Genomic DNA, 20,994 nt, shown 5'->3' with positions numbered 1-20,994 from the left:
CTCCCTTCTGTTTCCCTTCTACCAGGCTGCATTTCTCTGGGTAGCACTGACTTGCTTCGCAGAGCGCCACCCATCTCCCGTATTTAAGGTCCTGTCTCCGTTCACCTTTGCATTTGGAAGCGCATCCTTTCATTCAGCAGCAGCTCAAGCATCTCAGTAGCCGGAACCGTGGGATTTATAGGGCAATGATCTCACCGGAGCTTAATTTTAATTTATTTACGAGTGACCTTTCACTTTACCTCAAAAACCAAGTTAAAGTCGGGCTATTTGGCTCTGGGGTTGGACTATCAGTAGTGCTCGGATTCGGCGCCGCTTATGCCTGCTACTACCTGCTCTCTGTGGCCAAGGTAAGGTGACTGTACATCGGAGTCGTCTAGCGTTCACATTCATTTACAAATGAATGGCGTGATTCGGATGCTCGTGCACGTGATTGGGTCATATTTGCAGCGGTTGACAGGGCCAATCAGTGCCCGAGAACAGCCGGCTAATGATGTCATAATGCAAGGTGCTGTATTACGTCATTTTAGCCCTGTCAGTGTTCTCCTCACTCAGTCCGCATGATGTAGTCCTGTACGCGTGCATAGCGTATATTAGTGTCATAATGCGCCTTAAAATATGTATTAAAGCTTAAATCTTTCAAAGGAACCCCTGTTTACTCTCTCGTCGGCATTTTGAAACATGCATAGCTAGGGATGAATATTGCCATAAGAGCATCCATCCCCATTTTTGCAATAGCAAAATATAGGGAAATAAGTTTTGAGGTGTGGTGGTTTTGTGGTTACGTTGCATAATATGTTATATAGCCTAATAATGTAATCCACTAGTGTTGTAATTTTCAAAACACTGATTAAATATTATTAAATAATAAATGAAAAATGATGGACGTTTAGAAGGATAAAAATGTCAATTGTTCAGCATGTTCAGTTCTCTAATCAAAGCCCTTTGTAAATAAACAGATTTTTTAATCAAATGTATCTGAATGTATCTGAAAAAAATATATTATGTCAATTTTGCAAACTAAAATTTATTTAAAAAAAAAAAATTAAACTATTAATAAAGTCTCTGGCGGCTTATTGTGCTAAAGTCTCTTGGAGTTTGTTTTTTTGTATTATTTGTACATGTCACAATTTTATTATATTTATTTTATAATAAAACAATACAAAACATAATAATTTTTAAAATGATTATTATTATTATTATTATACTGTTATATTTATCTTATAAAATTGTAATATAAATATGTATTGTATAAAACGATTATAATCATAATTGTTATTATACATATACTAAAAAGTAGTTTAAATTCTCCAAAGGCATTATGTATCAGGATTAAAAATAAAGTAATTATAGTTATATATTTTAAATGTATACTAGTTTTAATTCCGAGATAAAAAATCAACCCCTTTACTCTTTGTTTTGCAGAAACCCATACTGATAGCCGGAGGGAAGAAGTTTCATCAGTTCCTGCGAGACCAATGCCCAGTGGTCTCAGAGACGTACTACCCCACATTCTGGTGCTGGGAGAGTCGAGTTCAAACGCTGCTCAGACCCTTTGTGACTGCGAAGCCTTGGGTCAGCTACAGAAAGTGAGCACATTTCCCTCAAAGTCAAAAAGTATTTCATGTTGTGAATGTGGCAGGATGACTGGTTAACTCTACAAAGCCAATAAACGAGTCCTAAGAAATGAACAATTCTTGGTAATGAATGATAAGTACTCTGGCATCTTACAACCATTTTGAAGACTTGATATCAGAGGAAGTAGTCCTGAAGTGTTTACACAGTGCCAGGTCCTGGTTTAGACAGGAAATGAAGATTTGCACTGAACTTTGGTGATTGAAATTCAGTGCAGGTTTCACATTTATGCTGAAGTTGCCACTGTTTCTCCACTTGAAGATATGTTTTGCCTTCTTTTACATATACAAGTGCCCTTGGTAGATGATCAGAGAGCTTCTTTCAGCATTCATTTCATTGATTGTCTGATGCAGTAAGAGAGTAGCTCTTATGTTCAGAGTACGCCTGTTCTCAGCAATATAAAGAGAGAAAGAGAGTGTATATTAACTTTCCTGTTCTGATGATTGCATGTAATAAGCATGCTTTGGTCGCACTTTATTTAAATAAAATGACTGCAGAGGGTCATATTTCACCCCATAATCAAAAGATAAAAAGAAATTCTATTTGATGTAAATAAATCACATTTTTATTACCATTACACTGCATTCAGTAAGTAAATTAATAGTACTTATTTTAAAATATTTTATATTTTAAAATCATGCACACTCACATGAGACTCCAGCCATATCAGGAGCCTAATAAATCTGTTATGTTTAGATCACATGACAACTGATTACTATAAGCTTTATCCATGTGATCATCCTATTATTTGCATCTTTCAGTTGTGAAATAAATTAATCCTGTCTGACTACAAATAAAGTCCAAGATGGCTGCCATATCTACCAACACAACATATTACAGGGTGCACTGCACCCCTTTAAGATTTTTTGTGTGTGGACATTATTTTTTTGACAATCAAGACATTCTGTCCAATATAACTTATAATGTAATAACTACATTACTATGTAATAACTACATTACTTTCACATTACATTAAATGTCTTTCTAATTACTATAATGTAAAACAAAATCCAATTCTCATTTCTGTAATACAGTATTTGTGTGTCAATGCAAAAAAAAAAAAAAAAAAACCTTAATGGTCATAAAAAATGGTTTGATTTTCTGTAAAATTTTATTAACAATAGTGTCCTTGTTACACATTACATGTACTTATGCAACTAACCCTAAACCAAAGCCTATTCCTAACCCGAACCCTATAGTAAGTACATGTTGTTAATTAATATTACTCAGTACTTAAATGTATAATAACACTGTAACAAGGACACCTAAAAATAAAGTGTATCAAAAATGTCTAACTTTTATATTTTGATTTTGGAGTGAAATATAATCCAAATATTTCTTAACAGTTTTTTTTTTTTGTGAGATTCACACTTTTAGATTTAGATACATTTTTATGATTGAAGCATCTCAGATTTGTTGAACATTGATTTAAAACTACTCAACGCTTGCTTAAATTCAGTTTGTTGGTGAAGTCTGTTGGTGAAACAGTGTTTTGATTGCGGCATGTTATGGTATGGTAGGATAATATATCAGTTATTGATTCAGTTAAAACTGATTCAGTGCTGCAGTATATTGCATCAATTTAGAGGCTAAATCAGCCACTGTGCATTTCTGCTCAGCGTTCAGAGAAGATGCATGCTTGCACAAACAATAGCCTCCAGTGTTCTGTTAGAGTCGTCACCTGAAATGCTTTTAACGGGATTGGAATCGATAGCTAATCTGATGCCTCCGTCTCAATATGCGGCTGGCATGAGAGACGCACATGTGTTAGAGTGAGCAAATCTGCTTACGGATCCTGCTGTTTGTATGGAATGATCGAGGACAGGGTGTTTTAAGTCAAGGGCATCTGAGTTTGACCGTCCCAGCAGCTGCACATTCCCATTAGGAAGGAAGGGTCAAGGGTGTGATGCATGCTGGGACACATTGAATGCTCTTGTGTGTGATGTTATCTGCTGAAGCTCATTGGCGTTTCTGACACCACTGACAAGCTTCAATGCCATGCAGTCAGGTGTGAAATTGGAGCTTCTGTTTTGGAAACTGAATGTTCTGGGAATACAGATCCAAATGGGATATAGCACCAGTGATATTTGAGGATTATATTCAGATTTATTGTCTAAAAAAATAAAGGAATCTGAGTTTAAAGAGGCCATATTATGCCCTTTTACAAAGTCTTGGTTTTTAGGGTCTACTAGAATTTCATGCTTGAATGTTCAAAAAACGCATTATTGTTCACATATTTTACATTGTTTCAGCACCTCTCTTCCCAGTCTGTCAGTAATGCTCTGTTTAGTTCCTGTCTCTATGAAGCCCCTCCTTCCGAAAAGCGTAATGTGCTCTGATTGGTCGGCTGGACGAGTGTGTTGTGATTGGTCAACCACTTCGAGCGTGTTTGCGGAGATGACACGCCCCTTACCATAACCGTGAGTTTCAGCTTCTCAGGTGGAAACACTAACAATGGCGTCAGTTTTGCTATATCGGGGTGGAAAAAAAACAGCATCTCTATAGGACATGGGGACAACACACTACTAACGCAACTCAACCAGGCCTCGCCCCTTTTTTTGCACATGCCTTGGGAAGGAATTATATATATATGAGGAATATTGTGTAAATTCCTAGAAGAAAACGGAATGTCTACAATCAAGGCGTTTCAGGGAAACAGTGCTTACTGAAATATGGAATAACTCCCTTTGGAGTGACTTTGTGACTTTGCAGACCTTTTTATGCTTTAACAGCAACATTACACACTAAAGAAAGTTGTAAATGCAAAAAATCATAATAGGTTCTCTTTAATACAAGCTGTTGAATGTCCAGATAGCGGTTTTGACTAACACAAAGTAGATGTGTTTACAGCACAGCACTTACAATAGAAGTCTATGAGGCAAGGCTTTATTAAATGTTAAAACTCACACTTTTTCTAAAGTATTTTTGAAGGTCATCACATTTATTTATATAGCACTTTATACAATAGAGAGTGTTTCAAAGCAGCTGCATAGTAATAAACAGGAAAATAACTGTTAATGTTGCAAAATTCTTCAATTATGAAACAATTTCAGCTGTAAAGCAGAAGACAAGTGTCATTCAGGGCTGAACAATTAATCAAAATAAAATAGAAATCTTGATATGGCTTAGTGCAATTATCAAATCGCAAAGGCAATTTAATTAAATATATGCACTGTGTGTTTCAGAGTGAAGCACAGCACATATATTTACAGTTGTACTGTAAAATAATTTTATAGTTGTACTGTAAAATAAAATAATTGTTATTTTTCTTAAATACCCATTTTTTTTTTTATTTTTTTATTTATTACAATAGTAATATTTCTTATTTTGTTAAAAAACAATTAATAATAATAAAAATCATCATAAAATCATAATCACAATTATTATTATATAATTATCTTGATATATAATCACAAAATTGTGCAATTTATATCAGAAAAATTTCAATTCCAATAGTTTATCATTGGGAAGCGCTTTCCCAGATTGGTCTCTCACTGTCTGGTATTTTGAAAGGTGGGATTTACATGTCTATAAAAAACTTTCCCACATTCAGAGTGAGGGCCGTTCTTGACGACACTGACTGCGGATAGACTTGGTCTAGAGTGCATTTTTAATGATCACTCTGAAATTACATACCAGCTTTACATGTCCGTCTCGTCTCCGAGAAAGCTGGTTTGAGCATAGAGCTGGCTCGTCTCGGCTGTAAGACAACACGAGAGCCCTTTGACACAGATTCTCTCCGCAGTGTCTCTGAGGAATCTGCCTCTTCCAGCAGAGTCATGATGAGCAGATAAGGCCATATAAAACTACAGAAAAGCCAATATAAGATGAGTCTATCCACTGTAAATACATTATTCATGAACAATATCAGGTGAATTTAGCAATATATACCTACTGTATATGATTGCTGACCTTCATAGAGCACACTTATTTTTTAAATAATTTTGAGTAAATAGTTTGTCAAATAAGTGGTTGTTTAAAATCAGTAAATTTGTGTACATCTCATGCTGTCATTATATTAAAATATAATATAGACTACCATTCAAAAGTTTGGGGTCTGTAAGATTTTTTTAATGTTTATGAAAGAATCTTTTATGCTCACCAATGCTGCATTTATTTGATAAAAACACAGTAAAACATTGTCAAATATTATTAACATTTAAAATAACTGTTTTTCTATTTGTATATATTTTAAAATGTAATTTATTCCTGTGACGGCAAAGCTGAATTTTCTGTCAAGTGTGGGTCAAGAATTTTGAGGACTCAGGCGCAGAGATCTTTGAAGGGCTTTATCCAATGGGGGGAAAACACAGTCCTATGCAACAGGACTGGAGCAAGGCACGACAAACAGGCAAGACTTCCATACGAGGAACATAGATGACAATCTGTCACAGAACAGAGAACGAAAGGGGAATAAATATGGAAGGAATTCAGAAGGGTAACAAGGTAGAGCAGGTGGGGCAAATGAACCAATAATAAGGTAACAAGAGGGCGGGGCCAAGACTAAAGACTGACAGAATAGCACGTGGCATACAGAAACAAACAAAAAGCCATGTTCAAAATGCACACGACAAAGCAAACATGACAAAAGCCATGTACTCTCACACACACAAACACACAAGACAATACTTGACAGAAGAGCACACGACAAAAGCCATGTGCTCACACAAACTCACAGGACAGAACAGCACATGGCAGACAAACACGCTCATCCTCCATGTGCCCAAACAGAAAGCAAGACACAAGAGACAGAAGTGCACGGAGCATGGATGTCTGGACTCCGACACCGAAACTGAACCAAGACTAGACTTAAGTGTCAGCGTCCAGACACCATGCCTGAACATGCGAGACACAGACATAAGAGCGCACGGCCCAGAGAACAACCCCAAAGCCGTACGCTTACACAAACATGAGACAAACACATAAGTGTCACGATCCTGTCACCAAACTAAGAACAAGACCAATCAAGGTGACAGGACCTTGACGTTTTCAGCATCATTACTTCCAGTCTTCAGTGTCACATGATCCTTCAGAAATCATTCTAATATGCGGATTTGCTGCTCAAGAAACATTTCTTATTATCAATGTTGAAAACAGTGCTGCTTAATATTTTTTGTGGAAACCTTAAAATTATTTTCAGGATTTTTTGATGAATAGAAAGGTCAAAAGAACATTTTTTGAATTTATTTGATATAGAAATCTTTTGTAACATTAAAAATTTATTTACTTGCTGAATAAAAGTATTAATTTTTTTTTAAAAATGGCTTTATCCAAAGCCACTTACAAATGCTATTACACGTAAGCAATGTATCAGGTAAGCAATGTTCCAACAATAATAGACTCATCATATATGGAATATACATATTAGGGATTGACCAATGTGGGTTTTTCAATAACTGATGCTCATGCCAACAACAACATGAGCCATTGAAAACCCTTACTGTATTAGCCAAGCACTAATGGAGGTTGGAGGCAAACTACCATCCAGCATGGGAAGTGATGTCAGCTCATAGCACAGGTGGGATGTGGCTAGTGCCAGACACCAGACTGACTTTGGCTTTAGACCTGATAAATACAGTGACCATATCCAACTCTGGTCACCACTTCAGTTCCAAATAACTAACAATTATGTAATACACATTCATCATTTTGTAAAATATGGTATGAAATGTGGTGTAATCATTGTGATATAGTCATTTTTAGTATTATGTTATATGTACAATCTCTTTAGAAATTCACATTGCCTAATAAATTGGAAATTTACAGTAATGCAAACATTAGAATTTCTATTTATTCTTTCTTTAATCAAACATTTTTTTAGTTATGAATATATATACACTAATACTTACTAATATCTACTTTACTAATATATTTTGTTACAAAACCCAAATATACTATGCGCTCAAACAGCGGTGAATAGATTAGTTTGTTTATTAGTTAGTTTTTTAGAATCTCAGGATCAGGAACACCATGACTCTAAATAAAGAGTTTCAAAACCCAGATACAGGTTGTTTTACATGTTTAAGCATTTAAAATTTGTTTGCATTATTAAAACACAAACTGTTTTAAAGGCATTTGACAAGAACAATAGCACATTGTTTTGCATCCAATCCAGTTTCATTCATACTGTACATTTTTAGGAGTGGCTTAAGGGGCCGCTGTGGTGTGATATGGATTGCCATACTACCACTGTACTACCGTGGTACTTTATTATGGTACTTTTGTTAGTTGAGTTACATCCCTGTAACAGTTTCACTCTTTGTACTATTTATGAGGACTTAAGCTAGTATTAACACACAATTCCACAGTTTCACTGAATGTTCCTCTGGCAAAATTAAGCTGCTTCTCTATGTTCTGTGTCCGGCAGTGAGCTCATTAGAGCACCAGATGGAGGCCAGATCTCTCTGGATTGGTTTGACAATGATGACAGTGCGTCTTACCCGGACCAGTCCACGCGACCCACTGTGCTGCTTCTCCCGGGACTGACGGGCACAAGCCGCGAATCCTACATTCTACATATGGTACAGCAGAGCCGAGATCTGGGATACAGGTGAGCAGCCTGGTTCACACCCTTTCATTTAAAGGATTAGCCCACTTTCAAATAAAAATTTCCTGATAATTTACTCACCCCCATGTCATCCAAGATGTCCATGTCCTTCTTTTTTCAGTCGAAAAGAAAAGGTTTTTGATGAAAACATTCCAGGATTATTCTCCTTATAGTGGACTTCAATTGGCCCCAAACGGTTGAAGGTCAAAATTACAGTTTGAACAGGTCAAAGTTTGAACTAATTGTTATATACTTGCACTAGCATATTGTATATGACAATTTAGTTCAAACTTTGACCTGTGGAGGGCAGAAATACACTTAGCAGCATCTACACTGCCGGAATTAGAGAAGAAGAAGAAGAAGAAGAGAGCTAGTTCGAGACTAGCGTCTATGGTTAAAATGTATATAATTTTATTTATTTTTTTTAGAAAATGACTGATCGTTTCGCTAGATAAGACCCTTATTCCTCATCTGGTATCGTTTAAAGCCCTTTAAAGTCCACTATAAGGAGAATAATCCTGGAATGTTTTCATCAAAAACCTTAATTTCTTTTCGACTGAAGAAAGAAGGACATGGACATCTTGGATGACATGGGGGTGAGTAAATTATCAGGAAATTATTATTTGAAAGTGGACTAATCCTTTAAGGCCTGTTCACACCAAGGACAATTAACTATAAAGCAGTGGTCTCCAACATGGTGTGTAATGTGATTTTCAAAGAGAAAATTATAAATGTACATATTTCAATATATTTTCATAATTTTTCAGGATTGATTGTTAAATAAATTTTTTTTTAAATGCTTGTGAAAATCATTCATTTTTATCGAGCCAGCTTTTTTATTGAGCCAGGATATCGAGATTATTTCCATTTAAACATTTATGAAATTAGTTGTTGCGGACACATTCCTAGTACAGACTCATATTTTCCTCTCATGTTTGCAATTTCTATTACTGTACCGCTTCTCTGAAATGAAATGAAAACTCATTTTTATAACCTATTGGGTCAAGAAGGAGCTGGAGTGTACAGTATATTCCTCCTCCCCTACAGCAAAACACTTGCTCTGGTTGGAAGTGCTTAATTATTCTGTAAGGACACTTGCCTGTCACTTATTACATATGCACACTTCAATAAGCCAAAATAACACGGGTTAAAGGTGCAGTCACATTAGCGAAATTTCGCAGGCAAAAAAGCAGCTTTCTGTTGTTCAACTTGGTGAATTCGCTTGACCAACTCAAAATCATTGCAAAACCTGTGTGGGTAAATCTTTGCCCTTAAAATTCCAGATTGCATGGATTCCTATAGAAATTAGTGGATTTAACCCACAAACATTGGTAAATGTGACCATACCTTAAAGGCACCAATATACTTCAAGCGAAATCAAAGAATGAACTGGTGGGACATCATTTAGAACAAAATCAGGCCACACTCAAATCTTCGCCTTCTCCACCGGTCCTGTCTATCTGGATGCTCCAGTCCCGTCCAGAAATCTTCCTCCTCCGATGTTCCCGCCCATCTTCCTGGTCCCATCTCCTCCGCTGGTTATGTCCAGTCCCTTGGATCCATCAGCTTCACTGGTGTTGTCCTGCTCCTCAGCACTGCCCCCACCGCTAACTCAGTGCAGATCACCAGCTCGGCACGAGGATGTGGATTCCCCGGCTTCTCCTCAAGCTTCCAGGTCCTTGTCTCCAATTCAGCCTGTCAGCACGTCGGTTCCACCCCGGCTCTGGGCTCCCTCGACTCCACTGTGATCTGTCAGCCCTATGACTCCTCCGGGCTCCCTAGTCCCTCTGGCTCAGCCTCAGTCACTCTGCGTCCGCTATGGACTTCCAGGTCTCGTTTGACTTCTCCTTCCCTCCAGCTTCCCCGTCGTCCTCACTCCCTCTGTCGTCGCACTGCTCTGCTGAGCCCCCGTCTCCGCCGAGCCCCCGTCTCCGCCTCAGTCCCGCCAGCCAGCAGCTCCATCTTGGGCTTCTGGGCTGTGGATGTCACCCTGGTCTGTCGGCCTCTCTGCTACGCCGGTTTCTCCACGCACCCTAGTTCCGCCTCCGTCAGTTGGTCCCTAGGTTCTGCCCGGGCATTCAGCCAAAGCTCTACCCTGGCTCCTCCGCCATCTGCTCCACCATGGTGTCTTTATTCACCGACTCCTCCTCATTCCTGTCCATCACCAGCTCCGCACCTTCCTCCAAAGCCCCCTCCCTCCACACTCGAACTATGAGTTACAGCTCGAGGACGCACCTTCCGGCAGGGGGAGTACTGTCCCGGTTAGGGACTCTTGTTTTGATATTTTGTTCTGTTTCATGCGTATTACCCCAGAGCATTACACATATACGAATTTAGCAAATTTCTTGGGCACATTCCCTTCATAAATTAAATTCATCCACTGCATCCTCAGTGGCTCAGATGCCAGGAGTTTATGGAGACCCTTGTGTTTATTACTACATCCAAAAACAGAACAGTTGATTACGTAGCTCAGACATTTGATCACTAGCTGCTCTAGCGTGGCGGACTGTGTGCGGCTCAGTCAGGGCGGGATCTATGCTAATAGGCCAGAGATTGTCAACAGTCATGGGTGTGGCTTGCCTTGCTGTCACAGTAGGTAGCTTGTTTCAGCAAAAATGCATTCTGCGTTAACTGACCCTTATGGTGTTTTTGCATCCTTTTTCATACATTTTTGTGAATTTTCAGTTCTTTAAAGTACATTAATATAGAATTGAACAGATGTGCGGTCACAGATATGCTTATATTGACTATTTTACAGCAGCTTTGAACCTGAGCCAATTTTTGTTAACACACAGTTGCATTCTCCTTCACATTCAATTTGAATTCTTACTGCACCTGTAGTGCACTTCAGAAGCATTATAATTTCCATTTGCTGTGCACATTTTGTACTGTAAGATTCAGAAAGGCTTTATTCGATGCTTTTGTAAGCTTTGCGGCACACCTGCGCTAGAACACGTGTAGCTGCAATGTAGATCAATGCATTATGCATGCTTTACAATACCCCTGTAACATCTTTGTCGGACTCCTACTTCTTAAGTTGCCACTCTATGTAGACAGAGAGAGTGTCAACAAAGAGCTGAGCTCTGTATTAAACCCTTCAGGGATGCAGAGTCGGGCATTTTCTCTCCTCTTGGGCATCTGTTTAGAACTCATTCTTCTAAAACTCGAGAGGCGTGAGGCCGTGGGGGTTACAGCAGCTCACTCAGCATCTTTCTTTGGTCTGTGTTCTCTGCTTAATGAATTGCAGCTTTGACCAGCTTTGCAGCTTAGCTTAGACCAACTTTCCATGCCGCAGCGAAAAAAGAGCCCACCCTCTGCTAAAGGTACACTAAGACGTAAGCAGTGACGTATATTAGTATATGCAATCTTTTTTAGCAGCTGAACATCTAAGCTTTGCATTTTAACCTCTTGAAATTTCAAGAAGTTATTTGTGTACTGACTGATTTCTGGATTTCTGCTGTTTAGACATTTAAAGGGTTAGTTCACCCAAAACTGAAAATTCTGTCATTAATTACTCACCCTCATGTCGTTTCAAACCTGTAATACCTCCGTTCATCTTCGGAACACAAATTAAGATATTTTTGATGAAATCCATGAGCTTTCTGGCCTCCAATAAACTGCAATGTTATTACCACTTTCAAGGCCCAGAAGCGTAGTAAATACATCGTTAAAATAGTACATGTGACTGCAGTGGTTCAACCTTAATGTTATGAAGTTACGAGAATACTTTTTGTGCGCAAAAAACAAACAAAAAATTCTTTATTCAACAATTTCTTCTCTTCCATGTCAGTAAACACAGTGCAGCGCTTCTGGGTTCTACGTCAGAACGCCGGCTCAGTATTGGCCAGCTCCTGCGTCAGCATCACACGCATGCGTCGTGCTGCTCACGTGTGCAGCGTCGGCCAATACTGAGTCAGCGTTCTGACATAGAACCTGAAAGTGCTGTTCTGTTTTGTTGTCCTGTGTTCCCTGTCAAATGGACTCTTTTTATGAATCCTCTTTGGTGTATTTCAGATGTGTGGTGTTCAATAACAGAGGTGTATCGGGTGAAAAGTTATTGGTAAGCATAATCTTTTTATCTCCCCTGTATTCTGTTCAATAAAAAAATGACTTCAGCTTGCCTTGTTCAATTTATCCAAAAACTTGTCATGTTAAGCTTTGGCACAGGTTACACACACTGCTGTCACCATGAATATTAGCAAATATAAAAAGTATGAGTTATTTCAATAAAATTTATGCAATATTTGTTGTGAGAACAAACCCTGTAAACTAGCCCTCTGATAAAATCTTTCCTTTCCTTTGACTCATGAACCTTGTTGGAATTCAGATGAGAATGTTTTTCCATGTGTATTTGCAATTAGATGAGGCTTAAAATCCTTAAAACGTGTTGGGAATGTGTTTATAAAAACCTTTGCAGATGGACGTTGTCCCATGGAAATAATCTTGACCTCTGTAGTTTGAAGGACAACCTACAAATATGTTGTTTTGATTTTTTTTTATTTAGAAAAGAAAAAAAATACACAATATTAAGTTATATTTTTCATGAGTAGCACTTAAGGTGCAATAAAAGCTTTGTTTTATTAAATGAAAACATGATTAGCCAGAGACTCTCAAAACATCACAATAAACATTCAGTAAATCTCATTAATATGCTTTAATACCTTAATATTTTACCTTATCATAGTTTATCCATATCATCCATAGGTATCCATATCATACCTTAATGAAAATTGATTTGCCATTGAGTGCACTCAATACAAAATTAGCTCTTTGGCATAAAATAAACCAATTATTGTATAGTATTCTATGCCATAGTATAGCATATTCTGTTTTACATTATTTTAAATAAAATAAAAACTTTTTTCTGAAATTTCAGCAGATGCTTTTTAATTAAAATAAAATTTTATTGAAAATGGAAAAATAATAATAATAATTTTATAATAATTTTAATATATTGACACGTCAGTGCTTTGAGATAATGGTCATGCTCTATATGAACCACAGTCATGCACTGAGGTTGTAAGATTCCATAAGTATAAATATGGATCATGTGAGCTTTGGTGTTTGTGTGTGTCTCTAGTTAAAGATATGTGCCCTCTATTATGGGTCTTATAACCTTTGTCCACTGTGATCTAGACACCTAGGACTTATTGTGCAGCCAACACAGAGGATCTGGAGATGGTCGTTGAGCATGTCCAGCGGACCATTGACAAAGCTCCGCTCATGGCGGCTGGGGTTTCTATGGGCGGGTGAGTTTAACACACACACACAATCTCTGGGGTTTATCCTGCACTTATATGGGAATTGATCACAGCTACTATGATCACACATTCCAGAACACTCTAGCTCTATTTCACTGATCCAAACTGTGTAATGCCTGTAATTAAATAGAAAGTTAGCATGCTGTTGCCTATGTTAAATATAGTATCGTTTAAAAGTTTGAGGTCTCTTATGCTCACCAAGGCTGCATTTATTTGATGGAAAATACAGTAAAAACAGTAATTCTGTGAAATATTATTACAATTTAATTTTCCTTTTTGATGTATTTTACATATGATCTATATTTGATATATCATGATCCTTCAGAAATCATTCTAATTGTCACATTCTGTTTGCTTTGTTCCAATTACTCTTAGTTTGTATGTTCTTATTTTCTCTCTTTAGTTCCCGTTTCTTTGTTCCCTAGGTTCCTTTTGCTAGTTTGTCTAGATAGTAAGTGATTATCATCACCTGTGTCTTGTTTTAGTCTTCGTTTATCTGTGTATTTAATGCCCTCAGTTTCCTTAGTTAAGTGTTGAGTATTGTCTTTGTGTTGGAATGCAAAACGGTTGCGTTTATACTCCCCTGTTGTATCTTTGTGGATTATTTTTGTTTTTGTTTTGTTAAATAAAGTAATACTGCTGCAATTAGGGTACGTTTACATGACAATGATGTACTAAGATCAGAAAAGTTTTCCTTTTGCGTTTTTTCGTGTACAGGTGACAATGTTGTCAAAGCGATTCCTATTAACACGTATCTGCGAAAATGACTAAAAATGCTGATTATTCATGCCAGGCCAGTTGGCAATGTCACTAGACTGAACACATGACATAATTCACATTTTGTAGTTTACACCGAGATGATAACAATATTGTTTTCAAAAGTTTGTCTTTATCACGCCCTCAAAATGCCGTTGTAGTGTAAATTAATAGCCAAAATGCATAAAAAGTACAGACAGTGTTGTGTAAATAATATGCTGATTTGGTTCTCAAGAAACATTCCTTATTATTATCAGTGTTGAAAACAGTTGTGCTGCTTAATATTTTTATGAAAAACTTGGTAATATTTGTTGTTTCTTCTATTTATTTTAAGCACCATTTCTATATGCATGAACTATTAAATTATTTTTTGAGCTGAACAGAATTAATGTACTTCAATAATGTCATGCAAATGTGCCAAATGGAAAACAACAACTGAAGTATTACTGTTTCAATAATAAGCATTATATAATAATATAAATTCCTAACTTATATTATAAAGTGTTCCCACTTCATGATTTGTTCATGTATTTATTTCCCCATCATGTGATGCAGATGAAATTTCAGCTCGCAGACTACTCCACAGCTTCATTTCACCCTAGACTTCTAAGTAAAAAGTCAGCAGTATACTGCTCTAATCCTCTCCGTCTTACAGAAAGAAAAAGGTCAGCTTCACACAGCTTACGCCCAAAAATGTAGCAGCTATATATATGTGGGGGAGGGGGTGTCACCATGATTTTGCCAAGAAAGACATGTTCCTGGATCAACATTCCTGTCTGAAAATTTAGTCCTATTACTTTCCCTACCCCTAAACCTAACCCTACCCATAACTTATCCCTAAAATCAGAGGGAAATGATAGGTGAATAGCACCTTACCCTGGTTGACATAAGCTGTAAACTTGTCCCTCAAATCTGATTGGTTGATTGAAGATGTTGATCCAGGAGCATGTTATACTGTGGGTGTGGGGGGTGGGTTGGAGAGTGCTGGTCTATCATGTCAGTAAAATCTCATATCTTGACACCCTGCAGGATGATGCTGGCAAACTACCTGGGTCGGAAAGGCTCTGAGGTGCGTCTGAAGGGTGTGGTGGTTTTCTCGGCAGGCTGGGATGTATTTGAGTGCACGGCTTCGCTGGAGAAGCCCCTGGACCGCTTCCTCTTCAACTCCTACCTCACCAGCTGCCTGCAGGCATCTGTGGACCGGTCAGTGTGGTCAGAGGGGGATAAGCCCGGCTTAATTTACCGTAGTCTAGTGTGTGTGTGTATAGTGCCGTCACAGAGGCCGGTGTCCCTGACTGCCCCCCTTTTTGGTTCTGATCTCTTTTTGAATGTTACCAAATGTGCCAAATAAGATTAAACTGAATTTGTTATGTATTTTGCTGAAGTACACAGAGTTTCAGAACAGGACTTTGCACATATGGGGATTATTTTACTTTAATTAACTCTTAATCAGCTTATCAACAAAAAAAGTGCCATTGTGGTACCATGGTACAGTGATGGTGTTTTATATATACCATGGTACTACTAAATGGCTATGAGCTGCAGAAAAGTTGCATTTTTTTCCCCGTTTTGTTCATCGTACCCTATCTCTTCGTACAATCAGAAGTTGGACACAGAGGCTATTCTTTTGCTGCCATCTTGATTGGTTCACTAGCGTATAGGGATGTCACAGTTATGAAGGACCGCGCCTCAAAGCCCGAGACCCTAGGCAATAGAGTGCCTCAGGGATGACGTGTTTTTGTAGGCAAAACCCGGAAGCAAATTAGCATTTTAGGACTTCCGGTTCCATCGCCCTAAAGTCAATGGGTTTTTTTGAATGGGTTTTGCTAAATCGCCTGAAATAAGGTCTGTGGTTAACAAAGCCTCTAAATATTTTCACGTTTGATCTATGACATAAAACACACCAGTTATAACCTGATTGTGATTTTTTTATTGTGTCTTAAAAACGGCGGTTGCTAACAAATTGCTAAAAGGGACTACTTCCTTTGGCGGGGACTTTAGACGTCATCATGACAAACAGGACATTTGGACAGCATTTCTCATGAAAAATTGGATAAGTATTCATACACTTCTTCCTGAGTCTCTCCATCAGTGTCTGACTCCATTTGAACAATGTAAGGCTGAACAGGTACTGACAATCGTCGTTTTGGCTGCGCGAAATTCTCCAGCTTTGTTGTTGTTGAGCAGCCGAAGCCTGAGATGTTAAAGCTCCACCCTCTTTTGGAAAGTGGGCAGGGAGCAGCAGCTCATTTGCATTTAAAGGGACACACACAAAAACGGCATGTTTTTGCTCACACCCAAATAGGGGCAAATTTGACAAGCTAATGATCTGTGGGTATTTTGAGCTGAAACTTCACAGACACCAGAGACTTATATTACATCTTGTAAAAGGGGCATTATAGGTCCCCTTTAATTAAATGTTACGAGGTCAAAAAAAAGTAAAAATGAAACATGCATGGATGATTCGTTCACAATAACATCAATGCATTTAGAAAAGAGTGAATTTACATATCTTAAATTATTAAATGTCATAATTATGAAAGAGTTATGAAAACTTCTTGTTATATAGAGATTATCCTAAAACTGATTGTGACATTTTCCACTTTTCTTTTTTGCAGTCACAGAACCATTCTTGAGAAAAAATATGATATTGACCATGTAATGAAGGTGAGTCATTCATTCTGGTCTTAAACAATATTTTTTCACGTTTTTTGTCACATATTAATGTAATAGAATTATTCCTTGCTTGATCTGTGGTTCATTTTTATCATGCATTTCACAGGCTAAAACAATCCGAGAGTTTGATGAACGTTTCACATCCGTCATGTTCGGTTATCCATCCAATGAAGACTACTATCGAGACGCTAGTCCCATTCACAAGATCAAGTCTGTGCAGGTGCCAATGCTTTGCCTCAACGCAGCTGACGACGTCTTTTCCCCCAATCATGGTGAGTCCACCGGAGTTATTAGGGTGGCTTGAGAGATTTTAGCCCATTGTAAAGTGTGTTTTACTTATTTTTAAGAAAATCTGAGTGGTTGTGACATTTAAGCTGAAGTGAACGAATCAGGCAGTTGAAAAGGTCATAACTTTATCCCATCCATGTTCTTCTTCAGCCATTCCAGTGGAGGCCGTGAAGCAGAACCCCAATGTGGCCCTCCTCATCACCTGTCACGGCGGCCATATTGGCTTCCTGGAAGGCCTGTGGCCACGGCAGAGCACCTACATGGACCGGGTTTTTCGGCAGTTCACCAAGGCAGTGTTTGAGAACGGCAGCAGTCTAAATGATCTCTACTGACCCTCCCTTTCCATTCCCTAAACAGCCATGAGCAAAAAAAATCAGTATACATTTCCAAAATGAAGGGCACAGGTTCACTTGAAGGCCAGGATTGTTTTTTTTCTCCTCGGTCTGTTCATTTATTTATTTCATTATTTTAGTAGTTTTTAAGTTTTAATCTCTTTGATTTGCATTCATGGAACAGAACTTGCACATGTTCCATCCGTGTATCCGTCCATCCATTGGTGCACTTATTTGTTTCTTAATTGCATTCATATGTGACTTGCATGTCTGTGTATGACTCTTAATTATGTATTTTTAAATCTCTGAACCACTCGTTATGTGATATTACTCAGCATTATTCCACATGAGGTTGAGAGTGTCCAAAAAACATGATTAATAGCCTATTGAAACTTACAGCAACAATGTCACAAATAAATTTCAAGGTCAAATTTAAAAAAAAAAAAAGAGAGAGAAAGAGAGAATATAGGTTTGCATAAAAGATGAAGCCAAATTTACTAAGATTTATTTTCATTGTGACATGATTCTTGTGACAATTACCGTAATACAGTAATAACAATCATCCTTTTTGGACATAATGTCTTATAAAATCACAATTAATTACCTTAAAACAGTACAATGATATATACTTATATTATTACTTTGCAAATTCACATTACAATTTAAATATAATATAATTTTTGCTTTTACAAAAAAAAAAGATCTAGGAGTTTGTGAGATTATGATAGAAATGCCAATGAGTTAAACAGAAATTGTATTTATTTTATAAGCATGAATTGCTAACTTAGAAGTCATTTTTAGATTAAAAATGATATAATAATATTAAAAATATCAAAATAGTTAAAACTAAGAATCTTGATTTATTTATTTATTTATTTTCATTTTTATTGCAAGATTAGCATTACCTAATCTCTGGGTACTTCATGGGGTAGAAATATTTTAAATATTTTAGGCCATTTTGGTTTTAAGACTGAAGACCACTGAAAATTAGTTTGTTTATACCTGGACATGTTTATTGATGAGATTTTATCAAACTGCACTACTGTAGAAATGATTGTAGCCATGAATTTTGGAGGGCATATGTGCAGTTGTATAAGATTTTTTTTACAGAGATTTTACCTAAACTAGTCAAAATCTAGGACCTAAGTGAAGGAAAAAGATCACTGTCCAGCTGTACATTTAACTTCTTATGTAAACATGAAGGTTTAATTCATTGGTTAACATAAATCAACATACAACATGTCGGTGACCAGTCGACACTGACATGCTGCACCCAACGCCTTATCAGTTCAGTCCCTCATAGTGTTAAGAAAGGAGGATTTAGCTATTATTGTCTGTATAGTATCAATAAATTGAAGTGTGTAAGGCCAGTTGAAGTAGAGACTCGTCTCCATGTATTTACAGAGGGTATATTTCCAATTCTTCACTATAACTTGATGTTTCTTTAATGTATCTTAATTGTCTGTAGCTTTGTAGCCCTCAGGGACTAACCCCACTTCTGCAATTTTTGGTTGTGATTCCTGTTAGTGTTTTTTAAGGAAAGAAAAGATTGTATCATATCATAGTTTTTATTTTTCACAAGAATGTACCGCATGCACTTTTTTTCCTCATTCATTACTGTTATATTTGACACTGACTAGTTCAACATTGTAAATAAATCCTATGTTTTGACTAGGAATGTGAAAATTGCACTACTTTTAGTTAAAGGCTACAAACCTCTGTAGCCCCATATGTTAAAGTGCGTTTTCTTGGACCGGACAGACGTGGCTTCAAGGATTCTGTTAAAGTGAAAATGACTTGAGCTACGGTTTGTTAAAACATTAAAATATGCTTGCTTTGATATTTACTTCAGGCTCAAATGGCTCTTTATATGATGACGCCATTGAAATCCTACCAACAGCTCCTTAAATGATATAAAAAATGAGAGAGAGAAAAAAAACAGGAGCAGTCATTATTTGTGTGAGAATGACAGGAATAGTTCGAACCAAAATGGATATATATATATGCTATTGCGATGGCAGCAATTTTTTTGAGGAAGCTCTTTATAAACTGTGCCCAAATATAATTGTACATAGGGATTTTGATGGAGGAATTATACTAGACGTTAGTTATTGAATCCTATGAAAACGCCCAGCCATGTGTTGTATATTGACCTTTGTCTGTTTTTATTACTGTGCTGCTTCATATTGCGCTTCTATCTGTCCGCATCTGCTTCTGCGGACTTTAAAATGCTTTCCTCTGTGCTTTCTGCCTATCCTGTTTCTGAGTAGCATGTGTCACTGTTTTAAGTGTCTTGAATAACTGTACCAACATGCATCACATAACCTGTAGCACAACAGACATATTTTTCCATTAAGATGTATTTCCTTTTATAGATTTATAAAAGGATTGTGTATTCAACATGTGCAGCAATAAGATTTTAATACAATATATATATGTCATTGTAGAATAAATATATGCACATGTACTTGTATGGATTATAAGTGCATTTGTGGTCTTAAATAAATTATGGAATTCAGCCGTACAGTTTTTTTCTTTTGAAATATATTAGTAATGTGGCAGTTATTTAATTATAGCTTTTTGTACTGATAGTGTATTATCAATAATAATGATAATAATAATTTATATAATTTGATATAAAAATTATAATGAATGGCACTTTCCATAATAACAGTATAAAACACAACTTGCAGGTCCATTTTTATTTTATTTTTTTCAACAAAGTGTCAGCTGTTTTCCCACTTCAGAAAGTCAAACAAAGTATTATATTGTTTTATTTAATTTATTTAAGTTAGGTTTTTTACTTAAATAGCATATAAGTGAAAGGAAGCCAAAGGGAGCATATGGGAAAACAACACCGGCCCAAGCATTGATCCCTGTGGGACACCTGTTTGTAAAACAGCTTCAAAACCACTGTAGTACATTGCCACAAAGGCCCACTGATATTCTCCAAATGGGTCAACAGGACCTCATGGTCGACCTCAGATCTAGTAGGACCAAAGCCATAGATTTCCCAGAGTCAGTTTCAGTAAAAATATTGCTTGAGACTCTTTAAAAGAGCTGATTCAGTACTGTGTAATTCTTTAAAAATGGCTGTTTGCCCACTAAAGGAAGTCAAACTATACAGGTGCTGGTCATATAATTAGAATATCATCAAAAAGTTTATTTCACTAATTCCATTCAAAAAGTGAAACTTGTATATTATATTCATTCATTACACACAGACTAATATATTTCAAATGTTTATTTCTTTTAATTTTGATGATTATAACTGACAACTAAGGAAAATCCCAAATTCAGTATCTTAGAAAATTACTTAAGACCAATACAAAGAAAGGATTTTTAGAAATCTTGGCCAACTGAAAAGTATGAACATGAAAAGTATGAGCATGTACAGCACTCAATACTTAGTTGGGGCTCCTTTTGCCTGAATTACTGCAGCAATGCGGCAATCAGTCTGTGGCACTGCTGAGGTGTTATAAGAGCCCAGGTTGCTCTGATA

At 37.0% G+C, this 20,994-nt stretch overlaps 1 protein-coding gene across 1 annotated transcript; it reads left to right on the top strand.

Moving 5' to 3' along the window:
- The first annotated feature begins 24 nt into the window (after nt 1–24).
- Nucleotides 25–20,010, top strand: abhd3 (abhydrolase domain containing 3, phospholipase). Its single transcript, XM_051870702.1, has 9 exons — nt 25–347; nt 1,423–1,586; nt 8,000–8,182; nt 12,194–12,239; nt 13,316–13,428; nt 15,226–15,399; nt 16,815–16,863; nt 16,979–17,144; nt 17,311–20,010. Exons 1-9 carry the CDS (start codon nt 186–188, stop codon nt 17,490–17,492), a joined length of 1,239 nt encoding a protein of 412 aa, XP_051726662.1. The 5' UTR covers nt 25–185; the 3' UTR covers nt 17,493–20,010.
- The last annotated feature ends 984 nt before the right edge of the window (nt 20,011–20,994 follow it).

This window comes from Ctenopharyngodon idella, chromosome 2 (assembly GCF_019924925.1).
Source record: "Ctenopharyngodon idella isolate HZGC_01 chromosome 2, HZGC01, whole genome shotgun sequence".
Taxonomy (NCBI): domain Eukaryota; kingdom Metazoa; phylum Chordata; class Actinopteri; order Cypriniformes; family Xenocyprididae; genus Ctenopharyngodon; species Ctenopharyngodon idella.
Note: the sequence above shows the minus strand (reverse complement) of the source record. Positions and strands in the feature narration are given on the sequence as shown.

What these genes read in the sequence shown, in the direction of transcription:
- abhd3 (XM_051870702.1), top strand. Translation starts at nt 186, where the DNA reads ATGATCTCACCGGAGCTTAATTTTAATTTATTTACGAGTGACCTTTCA. An exon ending in CCTTGGGTCAGCTACAGAAA is followed by an intron (nt 1,587 to 7,999) that starts GTGAGCACATTT and finishes TGTGTCCGGCAG; the next exon opens with TGAGCTCATTAGAGCACCAG. An exon ending in TATCGGGTGAAAAGTTATTG is followed by an intron (nt 12,240 to 13,315) that starts GTAAGCATAATC and finishes ACTGTGATCTAG; the next exon opens with ACACCTAGGACTTATTGTGC.